At 43.9% G+C, this 27,649-nt stretch overlaps 2 protein-coding genes across 2 annotated transcripts; one reads left to right on the forward strand and one right to left on the reverse strand.

The window, feature by feature from the left end:
• Window positions 1-4,133: 4,133 nt before the first annotated feature.
• Window positions 4,134-11,487, reverse strand: TMEM254 (transmembrane protein 254). Its single transcript, XM_030029985.2, has 4 exons — window positions 11,304-11,487; window positions 9,416-9,519; window positions 8,079-8,138; window positions 4,134-5,735 (listed from the first exon to the last, which is right to left on the reverse strand). Exons 1-4 carry the CDS (start codon window positions 11,424-11,426, stop codon window positions 5,615-5,617), a joined length of 408 nt encoding a protein of 135 aa, XP_029885845.1. The 5' UTR covers window positions 11,427-11,487; the 3' UTR covers window positions 4,134-5,614.
• Window positions 11,488-14,325: 2,838 nt separating this feature from the next.
• LOC115347929 (retinal homeobox protein Rx-like) lies at window positions 14,326-27,558 on the forward strand. The gene is made up of 4 exons (XM_030029652.1): window positions 14,326-14,424; window positions 24,512-24,680; window positions 25,171-25,355; window positions 25,452-27,558. Exons 1-4 carry the CDS (start codon window positions 14,326-14,328, stop codon window positions 26,403-26,405), a joined length of 1,407 nt encoding a protein of 468 aa, XP_029885512.1. The 3' UTR covers window positions 26,406-27,558.
• The last annotated feature ends 91 nt before the right edge of the window (window positions 27,559-27,649 follow it).

Genomic DNA, 27,649 nt, shown 5'->3' on the forward strand with positions numbered 1-27,649 from the left:
TTTAGCAATTAGAAAAGGAAACTGCAAGACTCCCAAGTTTGGGCTCTAATTCCTGCCAATCATTTATTTGATGGCCTTGGTTCTCCTGTCACCTTCTTTGCTGTTTGTTTAACTGTAAGCAGTCTGCCCTGTATAGGCTATTGGAGTTTGCAGAGTTTCTTTCTATTACAAACCTTTGCTTTCATGTGCTCCCAACGTTTTTGCAAGTCCTTAAGGGGCAGAGCCAGATCAACCACACCACAGAAAGAATGTGAGGGGCTTGCCCTGGCCCAAGAGGAGAAGGGTATGTTGGTGAGGGGTTTCAGCTCTGCTGCTGGTGCTGTCTGGAAGCTCTTCTAGATGCAGGTACTCTTATTTGCTTTTTTTTTTTTTTTTCCCCAACTGTGAACTTTTTAATCTTTCACGCTTCTGAAATTTGTGGGAAAGGGTGGTGTTTGCGTGTGGTTTTGCTTTTGATAAGAAGTCTAGAGTGTCTTTAGGAGGAGATTTTAACTTGTGTGGTTTCAAAACTTGGTAGATTGATCTCCCTGTCTATTCCCTCAAAGGGCACCTAAGAGGTTTTGCTTTGAGAGAACAGTCTCGAAGAACGCTGACAAACGATACGACAGTATTCCTTACACCTCTCTTTCCTCCTCTCCCCTCCTCCTTCCCAGTCACGCACGTGCTCTAGTTGTGCTTGTAGTTGCAGGGGCCTTGTAAGGCCTAGTACAGCGTGTGCATTGTGCCCTATTACTGCCTCCCCTCTGAAAAGCAGTAGCAAAGGAAATGTTGAGGGGTATTTTTTTTGTTTCTTTTGCTTTCAACAAACCATGACAATTTCTTGAGCTGGTCATGCAGGCCTTCCATACAAGCACTAGTCTGAATAAACATGTTGCTGACAAAATGAACTGAATGTATAGGCTGCTGGCCATATACCAAAAGTTTTCATTAAGTCCTCGAATGAGTGGATTCATTAAAAAAACCTCTAGAAATATCTGTTTATTTTCTGTGTGGAGATTATCTGCTGGGAGGCAGAGGAGTAAAAATGTACAAGCTTGTAATTAACAAGCAAAAAAGCAAAGGATTTTTTAAACTGCATAGCCTTGTAAATAGTGAAGTGAGACTGACAGCCTCATTAATGAGGGCTCATACACAACAGTACTGTAATTAAAAAATGTGAATTGATGTTCTGCTCTCTTTATTCAAACATGAGGTATAAATACAGAAGGAACATATAATTCAGATTCCCTCATTCATGGAAACATTACTGCATTAGTTACTTTTTTCTTTGCAAAAGTAATTTGCCTGGAAACCTTAAAGTCAGTAAACTAGCAGTTGATTTCCATAACATGTTCCTCTAAAATCTACTGTATTTCTCTGGAAGGTCTGCAATTTCCGCCCCCCTACCTCAGAGATCGTGCCAGAATGCCCAGAAGCAGCAGACTGTAAGACTTCAAAGACCTTGCTTATAGTGGCCAAACTTACTGCAGACTCTACGACAATGGTCAACAAGGCCATTCCCCCAGCTTTAACTGGGCTTTACTGCTGTTCAGGAGACCAGCTGCCTAGCCCCCAGGCAAATTAAATGTCCTTAATGAACCAACACTTGGGTATTTCCAAAGGCTGGCGCAGTTGTCTTCTGTTGTGTTTAGAAAAATCTAGGTCAGCATGGAAGAGAGGCAAAGCAAGACAACATACCGTGATACTGAGAGAAGTTTTTCATCAATCCCTTGCAAAAATGAGCTACAGTCCTTAAGGCTTTAGAAATAGTTCTTGGAAACAGGTAGGAGACATCTCATTGTCTCTGTTCAGGCTCAGTGAAGTTTCTGAGCTGATGCTGCATTTCCTGACACAGTTTCTCATCAACAGAGCTTGATTCAAGCAGTGATTTGCCAAACATGCTGATCTGGATTACTTGCCTTACTTTCAGGAGTACATTGATTTCCACATATTATGACTTAAAGCTGAAATTGGATCTGGGTAGTTTCTTTGTGTTTTCTCCTGAAACAAGGTTACGAAGCAATCGCAGCATAAAAGCACTGTTGTAAGCGATGTGGTTATTTGTGACTTGTATGAAATTATTTCTTTTGATCACCAATGCAGGTCAAATAAATAATGCTTTATTTTTGTATATGCCTAGAAAAAACAGGCACTGTTTAAAATTTTCTTGGCATCTACTTTACATTATTAGCATCAAGCATACCTAGTTTTGCACATATGCTTTCATAGCAAGGTTTTTTTTTTCTTTTCAGTTTGAAATGGATGGCTAAACGGTATTTATTTCTCTTCAGTACTGTCAGCCGCCTAGCTGGCAGAAATATCCATCCTGAAAAACCTTTCTTAATGTAATGTCAGCTTAGCTTTCTTGGTAATTTACCTTCTTATTTAGTGGTATTCTTTATAGTAAAAGCGCTCCTGTAAGTTTCATTTGGTTTTCCTTTTGGTGGGAAATAATATTTTGAAACATTTTTTCACAGTGAAGTACTAACATTTGCAAGTGTTTTCTTTTGGCAGGCCTGGTGGGTTGGGTGTTGATGTGGGAGATGGTTTGACACTCAGCCTCGCCTTTGAGCTGCCATAAGAACGTAAGTGTACACTTCTGTTGCTTTCCCCTTTTGTTGTGGAAAGAGTATTTTGATTGCAGTGGAAAGAGTTGCGCTATGTGATAAAGAGTCATCCTTTATTGTTACTATTAGATTAGCCTGGAGAAATGCTTATGCCTGGTGTAACCAGTGCTACTTCTGAAGAGCCTGTTACTAGCCATGAATGTTATGTCTACGAGCTTTGTGAGTTGCTGACCTGGATTCATGCTTCTGCTGGCTTTTTTTAACTAATAATTTTGTAAAGTACTATGGTATGTTTATCTTGCTGTGACGTTAGGGACACTGTAAACAAATATTCAGAAATGGTATCTCAGTATTATTTTGAATCTTGTCATTCTGCTGGTTTCTTTCTTTTCCTCAAGGCTATTTTACATCAAAAAGCTAGTCAGCATTGCTTATCCCATGCTTCTCAGATTTTGAGTTGGGAATCTCCTGGGCTTCAAAACCATTAGAAAACAGGCATCTGTGATGTTTACAGCTCTGGGACAGAGGCTGAGAGCAAATACTTTTTTTTTTTTTTTCTTTTTTTTTTAAACAAATGGAAAAACCAAACTGCTGCCAAGCAAGGGTAGAGAAGAGAAAATGTTTGAAGGTAGGTGAATACAATGTAGTTACATCTCTAAAAAGTTTGATAAGCAAAGCCCAACAACCTCCAAACAGAGAGCTGCTGAGATCTGTCAAGCTAAAAAAACCCCCAAACTAACAACAACAGAAAAAAACCCCAAAGAAGCTTCAAAAAAATCTGCTGATGCCAGTTTCTGGCTACAACTTGTTCTAACTTGGAAATATTTTTTAACTAAGGCAGTTATAAATTGACTACATTTTTTTTTCTTTTATAGCTTCCTTGGGCTGCACTGAGGAAGCTTTTACCATTGCATCTCTAAAAGGAAGCCCTTCTAATTGAGTCGGGTCTAACAGCAAGCGGTTAACTTCTCAGAGCTGTGACTTATCTATAGCCATGGGAGAGCCCTGGCAGAAGGGCTGTGAAAGCTGTGATGGTTGAGCATCACAAGAGCTCACTGCGCAGACTGGCAGTGGGAGGGGAAGCTAGCATAGTTCTGACCTTATTTACAGCTTCACTCATTGAAAGTGAATAGTGGGAAGCAGGAACAGACAAAAATGCCTAGTAAGAAGAAAAAAAAGTCTTTTACCACCTTTCCTGCTGAGTCTTTAACTAGCCTTGGTGTTATCGTTACACCTCTTCCTCTGTACAGGAATGCCATCATGAAAATGTTTTTTCTTTTATCCCTTCACATTCTTAAGTTAATGCTCATTAGGCATTCAGTTAGAATTCATCTTATACCTATACATGTTTTAGTACCATGAAGAATTTTTTTAATTTTTTTTTTTTTTTTTTTTTTTACAGACAAGTCACATCAATACCTTGCCCTGTTAGAAATACCAGAGTTCTGTGGGACTCACTCTGTAAAGCATACAGCCAGCTGATCCTGTATGTTCTAAGTGTGAATACTGATACTCGTGTAAAGATGATGCTTATGTATCTTGTATAGACATTTATTTCCAGGATAAATTAAAAAGAAAAACAGCATCTTCACTTTTTTTAAAATCTGTATTTCAGGGTCACAGACTAAGATAAGAGGTTACACAGTTAAACATAGCTCAGGCTCTTGACATTCCTACTGGATTTCTAGCCCCTAACCATGAGTTTCTACTTCTCTACAAAATGTTATCAGTTAGCCATTTTAAAGAAAAAAACAAACCCAAACCAAACAACCATTTCAAACCCTTCAGTTCTCCATGCTTTTAGTACCCACTGAAAAGCAAAAACTTTATGTACCTGTGCTTGAATAAGACTTCTCCATCAGAAGTGTTACAGTCTGTAGGTACTGCACAAGACATAAGTTTTATTTGTTACTGCCTCATGGAGCTCTTCGTTAGAGCAAGAACAACCTTTTCGTGTCCTTTCTTCCAGAACAATAGCACCACGGGTGGCGTGGTAAAGCTTCTCCCCACACCATAGTTAGTAGTTTAAATAGTTACTAATTTTAAAAGTGCTAAAACAAGACAGGCTAAATTCTTGTTCAAATATTCAAAAGTAAAAGGCAATATGATAAAAGGCTCGCTACACATACAGGAAGTACTCTGAGGGGTGCTTAAGATGGTCTCTCAACCATAGACTTCAGGACGTCAGCACCTGGTAAACAGTGGTGTATGTTTACTCACTACATTTAATTTCATTCAAAAATACAAAATTTTCAGCTAGGTTTTGGAATGCTAGTTGATTTTTTCTTTTTTCTTGGATAATAAATTACTTTTTGAAAAAGCTGCCCTCAAAGCTCCAGGATTACTACTTTATGCTATACTAACTCAAAGATTAAAATCTTCATTCAAAAGATGAGGTCATGCTGCATGAAATTTAAGGCACATGTATTAAACCAAGTTAAAAAGTGCTTTATGTATCCAAGGTCATCATTGCACCTCAACCTGAATTGAGACTTGGTCTTTTTAATGTGCCTGCAGCAATACAGTGGTCTGTCCTTTGTGGAAGAAAATAAGTTGACAAAACTAAGTACAAAGACGAGGCTCTAACAACAACAACAAAGCCAGTAAAATGTCCTGTAGAGAAAATACAGTTAAATTTAAATCCTATCACAAAACAGGTGCAAGTTGCCTTCTGGCGGTAAGTAACTCTCCCTGTTGTAGAAGAAAATTCCTTCATATGAAAAGTAATTTATCAACCACTACTACCAGTTGTCAGGGACTTTTCAATAACAATCAGACTATACAGTCTATGTCAAAAACTGCAGAGGAGCAACTTTTGGCTTCCTGCATAATGGGATTGAACTTTGGCAGTGCCGAGACCAAAGGGCTGAATTTCTACCAAACTATCCACAGGGCCCTGTGAATTATAATGGTCTTGTTTAGTAAGAGGAGAGTTACTTGGGTAGAAGGGTACTGATTCATGTAGCAGGAATCTAATTTAGCTAATTATACCACCTAGACATGTAAGTGAGGGTATTTTCCAAAAAATGAGGATGAAGAATGTGAGAAGTGACTTCTTTCGCTGTCTTCTAGTAGTGCTTCTTGGCTGAAGGTTTGTAAGACACCAGAAGACCAAAGGAAGCATATCCAAATAACAGTGTCTGAATGAACCATTGAAACTGAATTGCCGGGTCAGTGATTCCTTTAGATCTGTAACATTAACAAAAGCATAAAATGTGTCAAAAAACTTATGGTCTTGCAGACTATACTGTGATACTTAACAAAGTAAGGTTAGATATTTCTACCCATCCTTGATACATCAGACTTGATAGAATATTTGAACTTAGCATCACTAATTTCAGTCTACTGAGACTCATTTCCTTTACTAACCAAACATACCAGTTCTTGTGATTTTAGTGGATTTTAAGCTATCTGCAGAATAAAAACTCTTCCAGAGATTTCACGCATACAATTTCCTCAATAATATATAAATTGCAATCTCAGTCTATGCTATTTGAAATGACTTATCTTAGAAGTTTATGTACAAAGAACCAAGAAATTAAGAGTAGCTTAATACTAATCTTAATACAGGAGTCTGTATGTAACTTCTTGTTGACTACAGTCACTGAAGGTAGACTGTATGCTAGCAGGGCTAAGAGGCCTGACAATGACTGTGTGATGCAGGATGGAGAAGCACTGTTACCTGAAGTTGTGGCTAGAAAAATACAGGTACAGGGGACTGAAGACACCTGACTTGATTTATGAAACAGAGACCTCCCTATGTCAGTTAGTTATAACTTAGCATATGTGAGTTTTTCTGTATATTACAGAAAATGTCACTTTTTCCTCCACTTCATTGTTGTTGGAGAAATACTACTTTATTTTCAGAGAAAAGAACGAGTGTAAAAACATGATAGCAAAACCAATGGAGTTCACACTTCCAGTAAACAATTATGTCGGGCATAACTGTGCTCCAACTCATTAGTTTACAAGGGAGCTCCCTCTACTGACCTTTGCTAGAACAGTTCAGCTGTTAATTGTTCATAGCCTCTACACATACAAAATGGTTGTGCAGCAAGCGTTAACACAACATTTCTTAATGTTCATTCTTAAATTATCTTACCAGCTGTGAAAACCTTTTTTTACAATCCCAGCTGCAGTGTTGCCAAATAAGTGCAGAAACTGGAAAACTAGGGCTTAAGAAATTTACCTGCTTATATAAAGCAAGCTTACTTGAATAGACCGTATGCAGAAATGCAGGCCAACAGCCAATGACAGTACTACTGTTGATTAACAAATTTGTATCTGCTTCCTCGCTAGTTTGTCCTCATGCCTCCTTTGTGATGTTCATAAGTAGACATCACTTTTACATCAGTAAAAAGTATATGGTGTTTGGTGCTCATAGTAAAGTACAACTGTTTAGTAATCTAGAGAAGTATGCCTGAAGAGATGATGATGGGCTCTCTCTTTCTTATGGCCTTTAAGACTACTCATAAAACTTCATTACTTAGCTCGACTACAATACACCCATTTGGTACATTCACTGGTAATCAAGTTCCCTCATACTTAAAAATCACCTTAAGCCTATATACCTATCTATCTGCAGAATCAGAGTTAAAGTTTTAACTTTAAAGCTACATAATTTAAAACTGGAGCCTGGCAAAAAGGATTTATTACTAGCTCCCATTCTGAAGGCAGAAAATGTTCATCCATATTCTATTATCTTGAGAACCACCTTAAATAGCTTTCCATGGAACAAAATGCCTTTGCCTCCAAGAGATGTTACCTGAGAAGCCTGTGACAGACAGCTGTGAACTCAACTAAATGAAGTGGAATACCACCATTTTTACAATGGCAAACAGACTGGCCATGTACTCTGTAGAGCATGAAAACCAATATCCACGTTCTTCTGAATTATTACAAACAAAATTCAAATGAACAGAAGGATGATGTGTTTGGGTAGCATACCCTTCCAAATAATGTGTTATCCTAACATAAGACTTAGTTGGCCTCACTTTGGTAGTCTGATTAGTCAAAGCGTTTTATCCCACAAACCTGCAGATACAAGTAGATCTTAAATAATCCCAAATTGAAGTGTCCAATTGTATTCTCACAATATAGATGCAATCATTTAAGCAGGTAATTAGCAGTCTTAAAATTCTGACGAGGTAAGATCTGATGAAGTTGTAACACCTGAAGTTATCGGACTATTTCTACACTATCTATTGTTCCCTCTGCTTCCTGAAGCACAATGTCACCCAGTGAACAGTGAGTTCAGAGGCAGACAGACAAGCTCTGGCAAACCTTGCTGCTGCCAGTTCTGCAAGTTGCCATCCCTTGCTTTTGCCACCCCGTACAATAGTAACCACTAGGAGAATTTGCAGCAATCTCTTGTGGAGTATAGCAACTATCACTGCAGCAAGAATTTTATCAGTATCCTCTGAACTAGTATTGCTGCTGAGAACCACCAAAATAAGTCTGTAGCTTATGTCACTTTTATCAGAAATCCTTTTCAGAGAAACTATGTTGGGGTGAGGGAAGGGAATGACTTACTGGCATAACTTAACACCATAGAAGGCTTCTACTACGTGAATCAACCAGGATACCCAGAACCTAATGAAAAGAAAACATGTTTTATTTTGTTGAAAATTAGGGAGAAGACTGTTGTATCCAAGATGCGTTATGCAGCAAATGTAAAACTGGAAGCACAGAAGTGACATCTCACTTTAACCTAGAAGATGAGGCATGTTTCTTATCTTAGGGGAAAAAAAAACAAACAAAAAAAACCCCAAACCAAACACATGCATAGTCTTAAAAGAAACTGAAGTCCACTGAGAAAATTAGAGGAACTGTAACTCAAGCAATATGCCTGGACCTGCCATTTCAAATATCCACTGCATGTTTCCAAAACTTTCAGCACTTGGATTAAGCCAAAAAGCCAAATGCTTAGCGAAAGCAGTAAAGTTAATCTTAGTTAAGTGTGCAAAATCTGTATTTTTACTTACACAAGTATTTTTAGTGGTCTTAATGAGTTACTTAAGTTTTTATATGTTTAGTTCTATGAAAACAACTGTGTGTACAGATTCAGAATATATAATATGACTTGATTAGTCAAACTTGGTCTAAAATTTTTCATATAGAACCTTTTTTAAAAAAGAAAAAGTTACACAGGATATTCTGTTAGGATCAGTTCAATACCTTGCTAAAGCAAAAGATGCTCTGAGCAAAGATGAAGTCTTATCTTCTATGTGATGCATAGTAAAATAAACAAGAAAATCTTGCTGTCTTCCTGTCTTTGCAGGAAGTCAGCAAGTGACAGATCTGGTTACAGGGAAGTGTTTTCCAGCTCTTTTGTTAATTAAAATAACAAAACCTAAGTTTTGTAACTTAGCAAAACTCAGCACTATGCAGTTTCTTCAGCAGGTTATTTCTCATGTGGATAGGATCAGGATAAGTTAGTAGCAAGGTAGAAAATGTTCTTTACTTGAAGCTGGGCGAAAAAAAAAAAAACAAACCTAAAGAGAGAATTAGACTACTTGAGTAACAGTTTGACAGAAGAACCACTTTTATGAGGTGTTACAAATGTAAGTTTACATATGGACTAATAACTGTCTCCAAAAGTAGTATCTTAATTTTTTTCCTTTCTTACTGTAACAACACAGATCCCAAATTCTAAGTTGAATTTTTCAACTTTCATACCGGTCTTAGCCTGTCTAGTCTTCTACATACTTATTACCCCACACCCTTAGTTGTAATAAGCTTGAGAGAAGAGCTCTTTAAATGTAATTAACAACTGGGTTACAGGAAAGCTTGTTAACAGGGACTAAGCAGAAGAGTCAGAGAGGCAACAGGAGAGATGCCAAATAATTATACAGTCAAATATAACTTACCCATAGCATACCCATTTGTGGTGGTTTTCCACTAAATAATTAAGGAAGGTACCAAATATTCCCAAATAACTATAAGGTATAGTTGAAGGCCAAAGTGTTACCCACTTAAAAAAAAAATAAAAAAATTAGTTAGCTTACTTCAAGGTAGAATTACTATCAATTTAACCTTCAAATTAGCTTTCTTTTTGCTCCCCCTGCCCTCCCCCGTCTGTCAAACATGGTTTAGGGCTCATCTATTCATAGTATTTCAACTCTTTCATTCCACTAACATTGTCTAAGACCCGTATTCTTCAACAAGACCACTAGCCTTCTAAAGCATGCTTACTTAAGAAGATTCAAACCTATGAAATTTCTCTTCCTTGACATATGAGATACCAAAGTGATAAGTTTAAGGTTGCTATCTGTGTACCAAGAGTGCATCGGCATGTTAAGTGGCCTTTAAGTTGTAAGCTCATTACCTACTGCACACGGTAGCAGCAAAAATTATATTGTCTCTGTCCTGAAGAAGTTAATCTGATGTAACTGACCTGAAGAATTCAAGCAATGACTAGACTGAGAAGGAAGAATAACTACTTATCTATAACTACGGTATCAGTCTGTCATCTTCTGTCCCTTAAAAAAAGGGAATGTCAGATTTTGCTCTATTTTGAACAGGGCACAGAAGATAATTGAGCATGAAGCCCAGGACCAAAGATGCACGCAGTGTTCAGGTATCTGTCCTGTCACTGAGTTGTCTGCAGTGCTTATCACTGTCTACCTTTATTTTAACAAGCTGTGGAGGAGAAGCAGGGAGTCAGCGAGCTGCACACTTTAGAGTCCATTGGGGATGTAAGGTAAATACTAAGCTGGGCCAAAGCTCACACTGGCTTATCTTTCCTCTGGTATCAATGGTGCAGTTTCTAACTATATATAAATTTGCCTATGCCAGGGATGTGGCAAGATGATGGATTTAAACAGGGGATCTGCTTAAAGCTCATTTTGTTTCTTGAAACAGTCCAAAAGGTGTTTTGTGAGCTGTTTGGCCTGCCTTGACCGTCATTCTTTCAGTGGTGGTTCTTGTGCGCAAATAGAAGAAAGACTACAACATGTGGAAGTCAATGGACGACCTTTGTAAACTTGTCCAATATATCAAACCTGTCATTAATCTCCCCACTCCAGTAATCTGGCCTATTTTAGCTGAAGTCCATTTTTAGAAATTAAGACAACATGGTGACTGAACTAGTCTGTTTTCCAACAGTGCTACCAGTTAATATAGTCTGTAACTAAAGCCATCGCTCATAAACGTGCCTTACTTATCGATGTAACTGACAGCTGTCCTAGCGCGAGTTTTATTGACGCACAATGCGGTCTCAGTGTCAAAGGCACTTTCGCAAGCTACCTGGAACGCAAACCCGTGCAAGCTACGGCACTTGGGTTGCTGTCATCACACCCCGGGACGCTGTATGCCTTCAGTGCGGCAGCCTTGCTTCGCTTCGGAATCTAATTAAAGTATTTTATTTTTTCCTCTCAACCTCCTTCAGGGATTTGTTTCGGCTACCTGACAGGCTGACCTAGCCAAAGCAGCCTTTTCTAGTTTCCTTTTTCTCCCGGTTTATTTCAGAAAGTGGCTTTTCCGTGGACGCCGGGGCTATTAAGGAAGCCTGTTCCACAGCCCCTGCGGCTTCCGAGCTCCCTGCGAGCCCCGCCGACGCTGTGGTAGCAACAAACCCGCGGCGGTGCCCATCCGGCCCGTCAACGGTTCCGCAGCTCCAGCTCCGAGGCCGCCGGGCCCCCAGCCGCCGCCGGGCCCCCAGCCGCCGCCGGGCCCCCGCGTCTCGCCCAGGGCCCGCCGAGTCCCGCCGGCCCGGCCCGGCCCGGCCCCGCCCCGCGGCCGCCCGCCGCTCCTTACGCCGAGGAGGATCATGCCGAAGGTGATGGCGATCATCCAGATGAGCCGGGAGCGCTGGAAGTGGCAGCTGCCATCGCGGAGCCGCTCCGCGCCCGTCGCCGTCGTCCCCGTCATCCCCGTCATCCCGCCGAGGGCCGCCGCTGTGCGCGCCGGGCGCCGCCGCCGCCGCTAAGACCGCCGCGCGGGGGGCGGGGCCGGGGGCGGGGCCACTGCGCGTGGCGGGGGCGGTGCTGCCGGCCTGCGAGGAGCCGGGGAAAGCCGGGCCGGGCCGGGCCGGGCGGCTGACGCGGGCCGGGCGGCGGCCGAGGGCCGCGGCGGGGCCTTCCAGGGCCGGTGGGGGCCGCCCCCGGGCGTCGCGCGGGGCAGAAGTGGCGGCTGGGGCGGGTGTGGGAAAGCGCGAGGCCGCCTCTCGGTAGCCGGTAATTCGGCCGTGCCGCTGAGGGAACCTCCAGCGGGCGACGGCGTCACCGGCAACGGGCGGGTGACCCTGCGAGCAATACGGCGGCGGCGAGCCGTGCCCGGCCGCGGGCTGGGGCGGCGGGGTGCGCCCGGGGACGGCGGCCATGAGCGGGGGCAGCAGCGCCCCGTCCCCGCCCGGGGTGAGCCTGCCGGCGGCCGCCTCTCCCCGCCGCGGTAGGCGGCCGGCCCTCCGAAGGTAGGTGTGGGGCAGGTCTCCGGTCGGGAAGGCGGCCCTCCCCCGAGGGCGGCCCTGCCCCTGCCCCGGGAGCAGGAGGGGGAGAGGCGCAGCCCCCGAGACCCGGCTGTGAAAGAACGCGCAACCTGCAGCGGGCTGTTCAGCGCAACTCCTCACAAAGCAACTACACCAGTCTGCTTTGGGGATGGAGGAGAAGCGGCAAACGTAGGAAAGCGGACGGTTACTAACAGACGTAGCTGGCCACGCACCGCGTGCTCCAGGGCAGCGTTCCGGCCCCGGCGCTGGCTGCGCTCATCCCTCGGCACTCGCCGGAAGACGCGCACCTTTCCAGGCCGCCCCTTCCCTCCGCGGCGGGAGGTGAGCGGTGCCGTGGTTACGCCAAGAGCGCTCTCTTCTGGCGCGAGTGGTGAACGGCTACAAAGAGAGGGAAAACGAGGTTGACGGGCGTACTCCGAGGGGTGCCAGCGGGCCCCGGGGAGGTGCGGAGCACTGCCTCTGGTACAGGTGCGCGCCGTACCACTGACACAGCCCACCCGGGGGTTACACATGAGCGGTAGTTCTCGCTGCTGGGCTAGAATAAACAGGCGATGACATTTCTACCGCTGGGCGGTTCGGTCTTGGGGAGGACAGGGAATCCAAAGGGCTGAGGAGCCCTGGGAAGGCTTCCTGGAGGTCCGGAAGGTCTCGGCTGAGCTGGGGAAGCCCAAGCCCACACGCACCATGCCCTTGGATGACCCTCAACTTAAGGCAAAACTGAAAGAGGTGCTAGAAGGGTCTAAGTTAATTTCTCCTGCGTTGGTGAGATTTAACTGGTTATAAAGCACGTTGAGGTCCATGCTTTATAGTAAATAAATTATTTGAACTACTCCTAGTAAAAAAAAATACGCATATACACAATTCTATATTACATATGTATATATATGAGGCACTCCTAGAATAATACATAATACCTTCCCTTTCGAAAACTACGGATTTAAAGCATATTAAATCCAGCATTTTCTACTCTGTGCCATCTGGGGACTTTGGACTCGGTGATGAGCTTGTCCAAAGAAGCCACTAGGGCCTTGGGGGAGGTGCCCACAGATAAAAACGTTGGGGGGAGGTGTCTCATGCTTTCCTTAGCGCTTTGCTACCTGTTTGCTTGACAGTGACTTTGACAGGGTAGAGGATAAATAGAGTGAGAAATGTTGACTGTGCTGTTCTCTCTCCTTGCCTGAAGGCTAAATACAGCTGCTTTTTTAACTATGTGTTAATGATGTGCCTGTAAAGCTGTTTTCTTCAACAACTAATGCAGCAAGTCCTGACATTTTCCCAGCATGAGCACTGTGCCGCAGAAAAGGGTCCCTATAGAGGGGATTGACTTTGGGTTAGTTTTTTTTCTGTCCTGAGACCGTTCTGTTTCCTTCTCTCTGTATTTCATTCCCAGCTATTCTTGCCCAAAGCACTGTGCTTTTTTGCTGGGGTGTTCCGTGGAGATTACAGGAGAGTTTGGCAAGAAATTGCTACAGTTGCTGGGAGGCCATCTATAAAAACTTGTGAGGTTGGCTACATGGAATACCATCTGCACGATACAGTTGCCTGCGTTGCTTTTCCTGATGCAGGGGAAAAGTGTGTGTGTGTGTGTGTCTCCACCTGCAACGACTTGGTATCTGGCACAAATTTCTAAAATTCGACACATTTTTTCATAGCCCGTTACTTAATTTCTTGCTCTTCAGAACATTCTACGCAAATCGCTTCTGCCTGCCCGTAAATCCGTGTCCAGAGGTTCTCCTGAGATGGCCCGAGCGTTGTGGTGGAAGTGCCTAGGACTGCCCCACACAAGGAGCTCTGCCCACGCACCGGGACCTTCCGCGGGCACGACGAGGCAGTTGTATTGGAACGTAAGCAAAAAGCAACCGACTTGTGGAAAGGATGGACGTGCTGCTGCGCCGAGTTGACTGGAGAGGGCAGTCAAGCACACGGGAAAGAAAGGGGCTGTCAGCGGCGGGGCCCTGCTCTGGCAGCAGGGTGTTGGAAGGAGGAGGGAAGGTGTTGCTCTCTCGGCCGTGGGGTGTGTGGCCCGCAGCTGGGCCCGGAGAGTCAAACCCTTCCCCTGCCTACTGCGCCTTGGAGCGGGACGCACATCGCGGCCGCTCGTGCGCCTCTGCGCACGTCTGCTTTCTTAGGCTGGCTTTGGAGGCCGAAAGCAGCCAGGTGAGGTCGGAGACGATGTCGTGTTATCCTTTCTGCCACGCTCCAGTGAAGACTGCCCATGCTGTGTCATCTTGGGCAGAGGGGAGGGGAGCTGGCTTACTCCTCTTTCACCAACAATAATTGATTTACCTTTTCATTAGCATTAAGTGATATTCTTCCTGGCCCGGATAGACCATGGTCGCAAAACCAGCTAGCCCAGCGTGCCACCCACCAGATGGGTCGGTCTTCATGTGTGGCAGCAGCCCCCGCTCGCTGCCAGCCTTGTTGACGCAGGTAGCTCTACCAGCCCTGGGCATCTCCACAGCCTCGGACTTGAAAGTGAAATAGTTAATGAAGACAACTCCCTGCTCAGACCTTTTGTGGGGGTGGACTTTCCACAGTTCCTTTTCTAATCCAGGGCAGTGTCTTTGACCTGACTTTTCAAAAAAGGCTGTTTCTCTTGACAAAGAGGGGAGTCTTTGGAGTATTTAAAAAGATGAATATAGTTCCAGTTTTATAATTTAAAGCCAGAAGTCCTGTAGCACCATCTAGTCTGACCAGCACAGGCCATTAAATATTACTTTGTTTCTCCTAATTGAGCTCAGTAACTTGCGCTTACTTAAAGCATACTTTTCAAGGGGTATTTTATCTTACTCCGAAGATGTCAAAAGGCAGAAAATCCACTCCTTTCAATGGTTAGTCTTTCTTGTGTTTCTCAGGTGTTGTTAGTATGTACGTAACAACTGATTTTGAGGGAGTCATTTTCCAGACTCTAGCTGAAAAGCTTACTCTAGCATATTTTGCAAAATGTTTGTATTTATGCCTTCATATTTTGGACCAACAGGTTAGCTACCAGTGCACCTTCAACACTGGAAGTGTTATTTGTCAGTGAATTGCATTTATTGACAAGTATAATCTAAATTAGAAACCACAAATCCCAACAGTGTTATGTTAATTATTGAAAAAATGCAGAACCAATTTACTTTGCTAAGTTTACAGGAAATAAAACTACTTCTGCGTGCTTTACTTCACCATAACTTCTGAGATTTCTACTTTTTTCCTTTCCTTTTCTATTAAGCAGTGCCACAAAGTGACTAAATGAAGACCTGGCATGCTGTTACAAGTTGGCAGCTCTCAATAGCATACTAAAATATCACCAAGGCTGAGTGCAGACAGCCAGCTTGGGCAGCTCTGGCCATGCTTACTAGAAGCCAAATTTAGATTTATAGTTTGGAACCCATATCTCTGTTGTGACAGGATTAACACAGTTCCATGTTCTTTCTCAGGCCTTTCCTATGCTAGAGAACATGCAGATATTGGTAGCTAGCAATCGGCACAGCTGCCATCACAATGACAGGGCTCTGTAAGCATTTGAAGAAGATGAGCTAATCCAGCTTTACCCTGCTTCAGGCTGCACAGATTGCTAAACTATTTTTATAGTAGTCAAGGCCATAGAAAAGAGAGAGAAAGCATAATCTTAAAAACAAGTTGGAAAGAAAAAAAGTGTGTTCCCTCATAATTGCATGCAAACATTTTTTCTTTCACTTGCATCTCTTAGTTTAGATTTCAGATTAGGTTGGTAATTAAAGCCACAGGTACTTTTTACGAATCTAAGATTGAAAGAGATGTTCGTTACAAGATCAACAGGTAAGGTTACTAACCGTACAGTAACATGAAAATAGGACGTATGATCCTCTTTGAGATTTCAAAGACAACTACATTAGTTTTAAAAAGAAGTCTTTTTCACTAAAGTTGTGTCCATAGGGTCCTGAGGTCTCCATAGTGACTGGGTATGTAAACTGAGATGGGTTAGTTCTGCTGAAAACAATAAAACGGACCTGTGCATTCTTCCTGCCTAATCCCTGAGACATAGCTGGCTCATTTCACACACTGTTTCTATCAGTAAATCACTCTCTTAGATTTTCAAATACTAAAGTTTCTGTTGTACCTAGTAGTGGAGAAAACTTGTTCCCCCTTCAGTTTAAAAACATTTGCTATCTCTAACTTAGAGATATTGACTATCTCACTTTCATCGGGAAGTACAAAGGGTATTTGCCAGGTAGTCTGCCTCTTTTGTTTGGTGTTCTTGGTAGATGCCAGAGACTAGATAGAGACATGTTAGCTCTTCTGTGTCTTTTAAAATTCTTTAAATAAAAAAAAAAGGGGGGGGGGATTAGTCAAATTCAGACCAACATTTATGGCATGAGTCATCCTGCTGGAGTCAGTGATGTGACTTGTGTAAACAGCAACTTTCTGTGTAAGTAAGGATTAACGGATTGGGCTGCTTTTAGGAAGTTACTTGGAAATGAACTACAGCCAACTCTAAACTGGATTTGAAGCTGGTATGAAAGAGATGAGATACATTCAGTGAAAGTTACCTAAGGAGATGAAATTATCAATAAAACATTTTTTAATCAGGGTTAAATGACACAATGCTGTAATGAAACTACTGCAAGCAATGTCTGATTCCTAATGTAACTAGTTAACATGTGACTGTTCCTCTGTCATTTTTAATGGGGAGTTAAAAATTATATCACTTTAATCTTTCAGTTCTGAGACTAGAGAAGCTAAGGAAAACTATGGTCTTTAAAAATATTTCATGCTGCACTTTGATAAGCATTACAATTTTGAGGTTATTGGTCAAGATTTTCAGCAGATTCCCATACTTACAAAACAATTTAAAGAGTAGTGAGATGTGCATAAGAAGAAACAATGGGGTATAATAATTCTGCTCGTTGTTGTAATGAATATCCTTTGTGACTTGGAAGTAAATAAACCTTTGCACATATCTCTGCTGTATCCTTCTCATAGGAAAATGGATTCCTTGGATGTCTGATAAAACGAATTCTCTTCTATCACATTTTTAGCACAATTGGGAGCATAACTCAAGTCTTGGAAATTGTCAGCTATAAATTTGTCCCAGCCAAATACTTTATTCTTTGCAAGGATTAAGAATGAAGTAATACCTATAAGCTATAAAGGTATGAATTTCTCACCGATTTTACTACAAATTCAGTTTGTGCATTTGAGATAAATTTATGTCAGACTTCTATATGCTCATCCTAACACTGTGGGTTTTTTGTCTTACTAAAAAGGAACAGAAAGGTGAAACAGACCTTTTTATCGTTATGTGCTTCAGCCAACATTGCAATAATAAGCCCTTCTAAATAGACAGCCAAAGCTCACCAGTTTGAAGTCCAGGTTGCACAGAGAACTTCAGTTTTGATCACCGTTGTGCATTTTACAGTTTTGTATTTGTTTTTACTGATGTTCGCTGGAAGTCAATAACTTTAGTCCTACTAAAAATATTTTGTGAACATCTCTGATGGCTTTCTTTTATTGTGAAGTAGCTTAAAAAAATGAAAGAGTAACAAGTAACATCCATTTGAAATCTCAGTTTATAAAAGTTGGATTTATGCTACAAGTATTTGGTGGAATTTTTAAAATTGGACATATGCTACAGGTATTTGGCAGGATTTTTTTAAAGGTATGTGGGGAAAAAAATATTTTACATCATTTGGGGAAGCTGTTTAATAATACTGAACGTACCTTGCAAGGATAAATTACGTGTGACCAGACAGCCTTGTTCATATTGGTCATGTTGGAAAAACCTGAGTAGTTTAGACTATTCAAAACTGTATTACATACAGGTAAGGGGCTATGACTCTGCATACCAGCGTCTTACAGCATTATAGACTGAGTGGTTAAAACAGGATGAAGGAGTAAGTCTCCAGCAAACCATCAGCATTTTGATGCCTTGTTCTGTCCCTTTACCACTTGATGACAGTGCATGTGTGTTTTTTAGTACATAGTATTTAGTATCTGATATCACTTCTTGTTTCTCTCTGAAGGAATTCCTAACTCTTTATTTCTGCTTCCTGTTTTGAAAGGCACTGCCTTAGGTTGCCAAGTTCTTCACATGCATGGTAGTAAACACAGAAGTGCAGTGTTGGGAAAAAGGAAAGGTTTCCAATTAGCTCACTGTTCTTGAGGGTCTATTGGGACCAGCTAATGCATCTTTATTGTGTTTCTCAGTTAATGAACAAGTCATGTCAATTGACACAGTTTTCAAGCTCTGAGTATTTTTTTTCCCTACATGTCTGAACTAGGAATATTGTGATGGAAAAGCTAGCTGCAGTACAAGAAAGCCAGTGCATATCTAGCAAAGAAGTGGGGTCGCTACCAGATGGGTGAGATGGGTGGGAAGCACATTTCATTACAACCACATGGGTGTGGATGTTATTTGGGAGATGAGAAGGAATAGAACTGACAAGGCAGGTTAGAGCGATAGTTCTTTGAACAGGGAGGAGAAGACTCCAGACAACTTGTCTCCAGTCCCAGCAGACTAGCCTTAAGGCCAAATTCACTCATCTTTAGGCGACTAGTTATCGTAATCAAGTTCGGCAGACTATGATGTTGTGATTTGTTGTATTTCTATAGTATCATGTGGGTGTGTTTGTATTCTGCCAGCACAAGAAAAAGATATAGTCCTTGTCCTAAAACATCTACCGTTCAGAGGTCTGATCCTGTCAGGTGCTGAGAGTCCACAAGTGTTTCTGGAGCTGATCAGCCATAGGGCATCTGCCAGTTACACAAACGGCACCGGTCAGGATGATGACAGAGACTTTCTTACAAAGGAAGGAAGACAGGGAAGGAGGCGGCAGGGAGTACGAGGGAAAGGATTACCATAAAGCAATGCAGACTGGGAACCTGACCGTACTGGGCATAAAATACTGCTACAGTTAAATGAATTGTATTTATCTCAGTGGTGCTGGAACAAGCGAGGGCTTGCCAGACTGAGCTGCACTCAGTAATCCTCTGGAGGCCCAGGCTTGATTTCAGGAGAATGTTTTATACACAATTTTTTGCTGTTCCTTGAGACAGGATTTTAGTGAACACAGGTTTTCTACTGCATGGGTTCCTGTGCAGCTTTTCTACTTGGCATTCAAAGGGGTCAAGAATACTGACAATCTGTGCATGAGGCTTATTAAAAGTGGAAATCCTACTCCAGCCCATTCCTGCACTGGTGCAGACTCTGCTCTGCTGATTTGCTCTTCCCTGTGGTCATCCTAACTCTTTACAGGCTCAGGCTCAGCCTGTCCAAACTCTAGATCAGTGTTCTGTCTGGCTGTGTGAGGCAGGTCTGTCCCACAGAAGAGAAATTTCCCTCCACCAGAGCAGGAGACGTCGTATTGCGTAAGAGCTGGAGCACTAATCGCTACCTTGCCAGCAAGTCTGTGCTATCCTACCTCCATCTCCCAAGACTTTTTTTCTACTGCCCAGAAGAAAAATGAATGGTGTTGGGCACCATCGGGCTACCATTTAATAAAAAGACACAAAGTTTGCAAACACTTTGGCTTCAGTTTTACCTGGGGTCTTATTTCCTTTAAAAATTAAGGCAGTCTTCTCTTTAAAAGGGATGACAATTTCTTTCAAGATTGTCACAGGGCTCAAAAACTTACTAGTAGGCAGCATAATGACAATACAAATAAGGAACCATTTTCGGGTTCAGGTGATAGATTACCGTTAGAACTCAGAGTTTGATAGATAGTTCTGTGAGAATGCAAGCTCAGTGATGGTCAAAAAAGCAAAGCAAATGTTAGGAGCTATTAGGAAAGCAATGGAGAAAAAAAACCATTATCATCATAATATTTAAAACACTGTGATTCCTCTACATCTGCAATTCTGAGAGTCATTCTAGTCTTCTTATCTCAGGAAGGGATACAGTAGAACTGGAAAAGCTCTGAAGAGGGCAACATGAATGATCAAAGGCATGGAACAGTTACCATAGGGAGAGTAATCATGGACTAGCTATCGTAAGATGGGATTCTTCAGTCTGGAAAAGAGGTGGCTGAAAGAGGAAAGTGATGGGGTTTGATGAAAAAATGGGCAGCGTGAATCACTGGAACCAGCAAAGGTCATTCCACATTCTTGTGTGGGAGGCAGAGAGCACCAAATGATTCTAGCAAGCAACATGTTAAGAACACATAAAAGTAAGTGTTCGTTCTTTCATGTAACACGTGGTTAAGCCCTAGTCAGAGGATGCTTTGGAAGCTAAAATTATACATAGGTTGAGAAAAAGACTGACTAAGTTCACAAAATAAACGCATGTTGTGTTTTCTGTATAGTTAGAAACTCTCATCCACATCAGGAATTTGCTGGGCTGAAAATGACTGAGGTCATCATCATCATTACTAGGTAAAAGTACCAGTATGTGGCTGACTGAGCCAGTTTTAGATACCTTCCTTCCTTAGACAGGTATCATTTTTGGCCATTGCTGAAGAGTTAAATATCAGGCTGGACAGGCATTTGGTCTTAGCGAGTATGACCCTTTTTTTACAGTTACCCTAGATTTCAGATAGTTACAATCAGTGCCATGGATTATTTTAAGGGTTAAATATGAGAAAAACCTAAGTGTGAGATTATTCAAAGTTATGTGAAACTGGTCTGATGCCTTTTTCACCTTGAAATCTATAGATTTTAATGGGAACTGAGTCAGAGCAAGACTGGTATGTCTCAAAAGCGTGTGGTATTTTCAGCAATATTGTTTTCTTCCACCTTCAAATGTTAGAAACAACATTCATTTCAGGTAGGAAAAAAGGCTAGAGCAGGGCTTTGGCATCATAAAGGCGTTTATTGTAAGGGAAAGCTCAGTGGTGCAGGTGACAGCTCTCAAGAGCCGGTTCTGGACTGGGGAATGAATGCTCTTAGAAAGCAAGGATTATCATAAGTTTCACCCTCTTTTTGCTCAAGGTGCAAAACGTGCCTCCCTCCTGCTTGCCCTGACACATCATGGAAGCATGCATGTCTAGCCACTGAATTATTTTCAAAACAAGACAGGCTGCTGTAAATGCTCCTTTCCCTGAAGAGCAGGTGAGAGCACAGCCATCACTTGGCTGCTCATGTTCTTTGGAGGGTTCCAGGGCGGGTCTGGCTGTGACACTACTGTGCATAGGGAGAAATCTTTGTGGAAGAGAATCCACATTGTTTTGCTGAATTCCACAGTTTTCCATTTGAACATGAAATCTCTTTGCAATTCTCCAGGGTTGCTTTGTAGCATTTTTATTTCAGTGATGTAAGAGCCGCCTTTTACTGCCAAGCCCATAATTAAAGCAGTGTTGACTGGTAAGTAATGGGCTGCAAAATGTGTACCAAAAGAAAATTAAAGATGCGCTCCAGATAAGCAGGGCATGAGCATCCTTTTTATGAGGTGTTAATGTCTGAAGACCAACTAGTGAAATTGATCTTGCCTCCTTCAGGATGAAAGTTCTGCTTAAACATCAATAGCATTGTACTGCCCTAGAAAATGTTTGGCGTAGGGGTTTCTAAAGGGCTGCGGTTGTCCTAATACTCCCCAGGCAGGCGCCTGGTGACAGAGCCCATGCTGCACTGGGTAGTTTGGCATCCCATTCATGCTAGCATGATTTTGGGGTCACCTTTGCAACTCCTAACATTAGGGCTGCTCTGGAGAGAGAGAGAGGGGAGCTCCCGATGCCCTGATCTGGACTAGGATAGATGCAAACCTTTTTTGAGAGCCATTTTAAAGAGCACTGTGGCTAGTCCTTGTCTAACAATTGTGTTGTCTCTCCTAAATGTCCTTTACATACGTATCTTTCATTTTTGTTTTATCTTCAGCATATTCCACATATGATTTGGATTCCTCTGTAGATGCACTTATACCACGACTCTGGCATAAAAGGAGCATTGGCAGATGACACAGTGGTTTTCCACATTTGATCTCTAGTGAAATATATAGCAAAATTCCATGGATTTTGGTGGGAGCCTGAAGACAATCTATGAACTGAAGAGATGCTGGTTTTGTTAAGCATGCTGCTTTGGGTATTCCTGCATCTTTCCCCACACTCTTAGCATTCCTGTATTTGTGAAATTAATAAAAAATACCGGGGCGGGGGGGATATATAGTATTTTACCAACTCTTTTAGAGAAAAGATTGAGTAGCTCACAAACAGTTGTTTTGATTAGGACTGACATGCAACAGCATGATGATACCAAGTGAAAACGGGCAGCAAGGGCTGGTCAGTATTGTTGCCTGGATTAGTGTATGGTCAAACTGTAGCTGTAGCAGAAATCAGCTCTTACATTAGGTCAAGTCCATGTGTCTCAGCAGAAGAGGGGGAAGAGGAGGGGGAGGCAAAGATTGCCATCTTCTTTCCTGGAATCTCACTTAAAAACAAAACTCACAATCAAAGTCTCTATCAATTAGCATTGCAAAGAAAATCTCTGAAAATGGAGGGTGTAAAGAGGCTGCCTGGCAGAGTGCCTGAAACAATAACTCTGGGAAGTGTGAACTGCTCTCCCTATAGCCAGAGGATGTTAACAAAAGCCTGGTCTATTTGACCTAGCTAGTAGTGATGGACAGTCACTACTAGCAAGCAGTGCAAGTCAGTGCAAGCCCCTGCTGACTCCTCCTTATCTCTTCTGCACTGGCTGGGGCTATAAGGTGTATATGTGTGTGTTGGAGGAGGTGGCTTCCCTGTCCTTTTGAAATCAATATTGCAGGCTGCCTGCAGGGTCAGCTCTGTGTTGTAGTTATTCCTATGAGATGATGTTTTCTGTCATGAAAATTTGAAATCCAGAAAGAATGACAGCATTTGTTCTAACCTTCCCTGTGGCCAGACTGAATGAGTAAGCTCTCTTTGTACCCTGCAAACATCCTTGGTATCTTTGATCCAGTCTATGATGTGTCCCACGGACAGTTGCATTGGAATTGCAGAGAAGGAAAGCTCGCATACAATTCCATACTTTCTTGTGCCAGTTTAAGTTGGGGCTCCCCAAATCTCTTTTACCCTCTTCTCCTTGTGCATCCCTGTCCCATGCTGGTGCTTGAACTAAGCTTGCCAAAAACTAACCTGGAAAAAAAAAAAGTGATCAGTTTTTTGGAAGGAATAGCTCTGTGAGTTGACTCATTTGCTAATCAAGTGTGCACTGGAGGTGGCACGTGCAGGACTGCGTGCGAAGCCATATCGGGGCTTAAAGGCAGGTAGAATTGCAGCCTGCATGCTTAGAACAAGAAGGAATAGCTGAAGCTGGATTTGCTGCAGAGAAGACTGTCAATAAAAATATGCCGCCAAGCTTTATATCTCTGCTTATTGTGTGAGCCTTCACCTACCCCTCCCTACATAGGTATCTGAATATTAAAAGTGAACTGAAACCGAAGGACTAGCAGCATACCTTGACTGTACCTAGAACCACTGAACCACTTGCCACCTGGCTGCTTTTTCCCTTCTCCCACGTGAAAATTCTTGCTTAAATACAGATTTTATTGCTTACATGGACAGGAAAATCTCTGAACTATCCTGGAGCTCTAGGGGAGAAAATAAATCTTGTGGGATGTATCTGTGCTATGACAGACCAGGCTTAGGGCAATGCTATGGTAGTAGAAAGGGGAGGAGTACTGAGAAATTGCTTTAAGCTGTTGTTTCCAGATATTTTGGACTACATGCTGCTGTTATCCCTTTGAAATTCTCACTGCCTTCATGTGCACTTCTACTTGAAAACATTATTTAGATAAAGTGGTTTCTAAGGGCATTCACCTCGCCTTGTGGACATAGCTGCTAAAGGAATCCAGTCTCTGAAGTACTAGACTCACAGGGGCTGACTGTCGCCCCTGTCTGGAAGGATATTAATTTTTGTTGTGAACCACTGTGGTGGTGTGTGTAATGTTAAAACCCTCACCCAGCTCAACCCAAAAGTGGCTGAGTGCATGGTGGATGCACTGGTCCCTGCAGAATGCAAATAGTATGTAACAGCTCGCAGACGTTGTCCCCATACCCTTCAGCTTCAGAGCAAGCTGGAGCAGGTCGCAAATCTGAAAAATGAATGGGGACACGTTGAGATGAAAAACACATGAAGTAATGATGCCGTTGTTCTTGAACACCTCCAGTGATAGCCATTAATGGCCTCATTTGACAAATTATTACATTGACTAATTGATTTGCTGCTGTTCTAATCCTGTTCTAACATGTAATCCTTTCAGCATTGCAACTGTTGCTCCCTGTAAGTCCTTATGTCACTCTTGGCTCTCTTAAATAATATTTCTGGCCTCTCTTTTGGATTAATACGTTGATCGTGATTTCACCTTGGGCTGAAAGCACAGACCTTGCTTGTTCTGTACATGACTAGGATGAGTAGAGCTGTCTGGAGGAAAAAAAAGCAGCCCTAGGAAAGGAAAAGCTCGTGGTGAGCATTTCGTCACACGCTCAGGAGGGAGACTGCTCCTTCTCCCCCAGCTGACCGCAGAGCGTGCTGGGGGAGGCTTTGTCCTTGTGAACGGTGGGGTTTGATGCAATGTCTAGTAAAGCCGCCAGCGATGAGAAACGTCCCGTGGATGGGAATAGGAGCGGGGTAACTAAACGGGGAGGACAAGGACTTGTCACCCCGGTGCAATAAGAGCTGGGATGGTTTCCCCTCGGGAGAAGGGCGGTGTGGAGGCCTCCCCGCACGCGGGGGAGCCCCGTGTTTCCAGCAGAGCCCCAGGCCTGCCGTGCCTCCGGAGAGAAGGGGAGCCTTCTCAGAGGGCCGAACCAAAGGTGAAAGATAACTTCATTAAATTATCCACTCTCCATTTGAATTAAAGAAAGGCGGATGGGTTTGTGGCGGCAGCAGGGTCTTCGCTGGGAGACGCTTTGGCTCCTTCGACGGGGCGAGACCTCATTATGTGTATTTTGGTGATGGGATGACAATGGAGGTGTGGGAGACGGCTCTGAGTCACCCTCGGAGGCCCGGCGGCCCCGGCCCCATTGGCGGGGCCGGGCGGGTGGGGGGTCGCTCGGGGCCGGGCCGGAGGGCTCATAAGGCGAGGAGCGGCCTGTGCCGCCCCACCGCCCGCAGACCTCGGCCCGCATGGAGCTCGCCAGCCTCGCCCCCAGCCCCGGCCCCACCGGTAAGCCTCCCGGGGGTGCGGCCGCGGCCGGGGCCGGGGCCGGGGCCGGGGAGGGCAGGGCGGGTTGACGGTGTCGGCGGGGCAGGAGGAGAGGAGCGCGGCCGGCCGCGGCACCCGCTGACCGCCTCTCCCCGCAGGCGAGGCCCGGGCGCGTCCCGCCGCCCCCAGCGCGGGGCGGGAGGGCGGCCGGCGGAAGCGGACCACCTTCAGCAAGGCCCAGCTGGAGCTGCTGGTCCGCGCCTTCGAGAAGGAGCCCTACCCCGGCATCGCCCTGCGGGAGCAGCTCTCCGGCCTCACCGACATCCCCGAGTCCAGGATCCAGGTGAGAGGGGCGGGCGGGCGACGGGGCGGCTTCCCCCGGCCGGGCCGCGGCAGGGCCGAGGCGGGGGCGGGCGCTCAGTCCCTGCTGGCCTCGCAGGTGTGGTTTCAGAACAGGAGAGCCCGGCAGCTGAACCACAGGAAGAGCGAAGCCGCCGCCTACCCCAAGCCGGCCTGTGGCAAGCAAAAGCCGACCCGCTGCGGCGGCGGCTGCCAGGAGAGGTCCCGGACGACGCAGGGTCTTGGGCCAGACCAGAGCCCCCTCCATCCGCAGCCCGGCCTGCCGGCGGGAAGCCAGAGTTTCTCTGGTCAGCCGTCGCCCTACTCGGGGCAGCCGTGCTCACGGTTCGATACTCGCTTCGGGAGCTTGGATAACGCTTTTGGAGCCCCGGGTCAGACCCCAGCTCACTTCGGTCCGGACTGTGTGGGAAAAGGGGTCCCGCTCGGTGCGGGAAGCGTGCGGAGTTCCCCCCAGCTCGCGCTCCCTGGGCAGCAGGCGCAGGAATACCCGTACCTGAAGAGATCTTTCCCTGAAAGCTACTACTCTGATGCAGGTGTTTTCCAGTCTTGTCTAGAAGATCACCAGTACCTGGCAGCTAAAGAGAACGTGTATAGGAGGCCCGTCTTAAACTACTTAAATGCTAACCAGGGCATGGGCGATGAGAACTATTTGTATAGCAAGTCAAACACTTCTCCCTTTGGGAAGGGCTCTGCTTTCATTTATGGTGAAGGGGAATCTAAGCTTGAGCTCGAGCAGATGAGGCACAGTTCACCTCTGGTTGCGGCCAGTCATGCTAGTCCTCCTTTGGTACTTCCAAAACATGAAGGGGGGTATCAAGGGACGCTTGCCGCTCCAGCCCCATCGTATGGGCAGCAGCTGCTGGAGACAGTAAATGACTGTGACCCTCATTGGCTGGGCGTGAGAAGTGAAATTTTGGGAACTGGGTTAGATTCGCTGTTTGAAAATGAGCAAAATGGGGAGCAAGGTGGGCACAAAAGTTATCTTTTTGCTTTTGGTGGCCAGAGTTCAATCTGTCCTTTGGGTCACACATGAAACCGACAGTGGGTCTGCTTGCCCGATGGAAAAATTCGTGTGGGTTTTTTGTTCGATTGGCAGCGTTGTCCAAAGTGGCTAGAGGTTTTGCAGGTCTGAGAGTGGAGTGCTTGCTGTGAGTTTTGTGTGCTGTCTCAAAGGGAAAGGAAGATAAACAAAGTTAGCAAGGGCTGTGGGAGAGTAACCTGCTGAATGTGTGCTGCCTCCCCACCCCATCCTGCGGGAACTGTCACCAAGCTGCTTGCAGTATTCCTGCATGCGTTTGGTTATCAGCAGCCTCACGTTAACTTGCACATACAGACCGATCTTCTTCGCAAATACATCAGTACTGAAGGTTTACTCTTTCTATGTTCAGACTGTGCTGGATTAATTCTGCCAGGAGGCTTGGGACTATGGCATTGGTTTAGTGACCTTAGCGCTCTGAGGTTTGTTTCTATTCTGGCCAGAATTCACTTAAGAAATCTGTAGAAACCAGACTTATTTATAGTTTTTAGCAGAGAAAGCGTTAACATGAGACGGGGGTATAAGCACGAGAAAAGCAGCCTTGGTGGTGGCAGGGGATGGCTCACTGGGTGTGTTTGCATTTTAGGTGTGCTCCTGATAAAGAACACTGCTGGTCTTTTCCTAGATACTGAATGTATAGTGTTTTCATTTAAAAATGACCACATGTGTAGCCTTTTAAAAGGCAATATTTTTGTGATTTCCTTTTGTATAATTTTTTTCAAATTGTCTTTTTTTTTCAAATTGTAGTTTTCTATTTGCCAAATGAAGGTTTACTACTTGGGTGATAATGAACTTGTAGAACTGCACTCACAGAAAAAAAAAAAATTGTGTTCCATCTTTGCATTCGCATATTGAGCCTATTTTTAGACTTCTCAAGATCCACGGCCATCTGGAAGACCACTGTAATCATGGAAGTGTTCTTCACGTGTATCTCTGGAGAGCTGCCATGGTTGTGTATTAAGGCAATATCAGGCCTTGGATGCTGAAAACTATACATGCAAATCCTTTCTTGTGTTTATAAATGTGGCTCTGGAATATTTTAAATATGCCTAGATTTTAATACATATGTTATTAACTTAATTTGTTTATAGAACAAAAGAAACTTAATAAAAATAAAACTTAAGACCATTATTTTATTAATAAAGTTATCTCTGTGAAGAAGCTGTCTGTTGAGATGTGTACGCAAGAAGTCCAGAAAATTAGTCCTGGCTTTTGTCAGTAATTTTTAGCTGTGATTGCAA

The sequence above is a fragment of the Aquila chrysaetos genome, chromosome 11 (genome assembly GCF_900496995.4).
Source record: "Aquila chrysaetos chrysaetos chromosome 11, bAquChr1.4, whole genome shotgun sequence".
Taxonomy (NCBI): Eukaryota; Metazoa; Chordata; class Aves; order Accipitriformes; family Accipitridae; genus Aquila; species Aquila chrysaetos.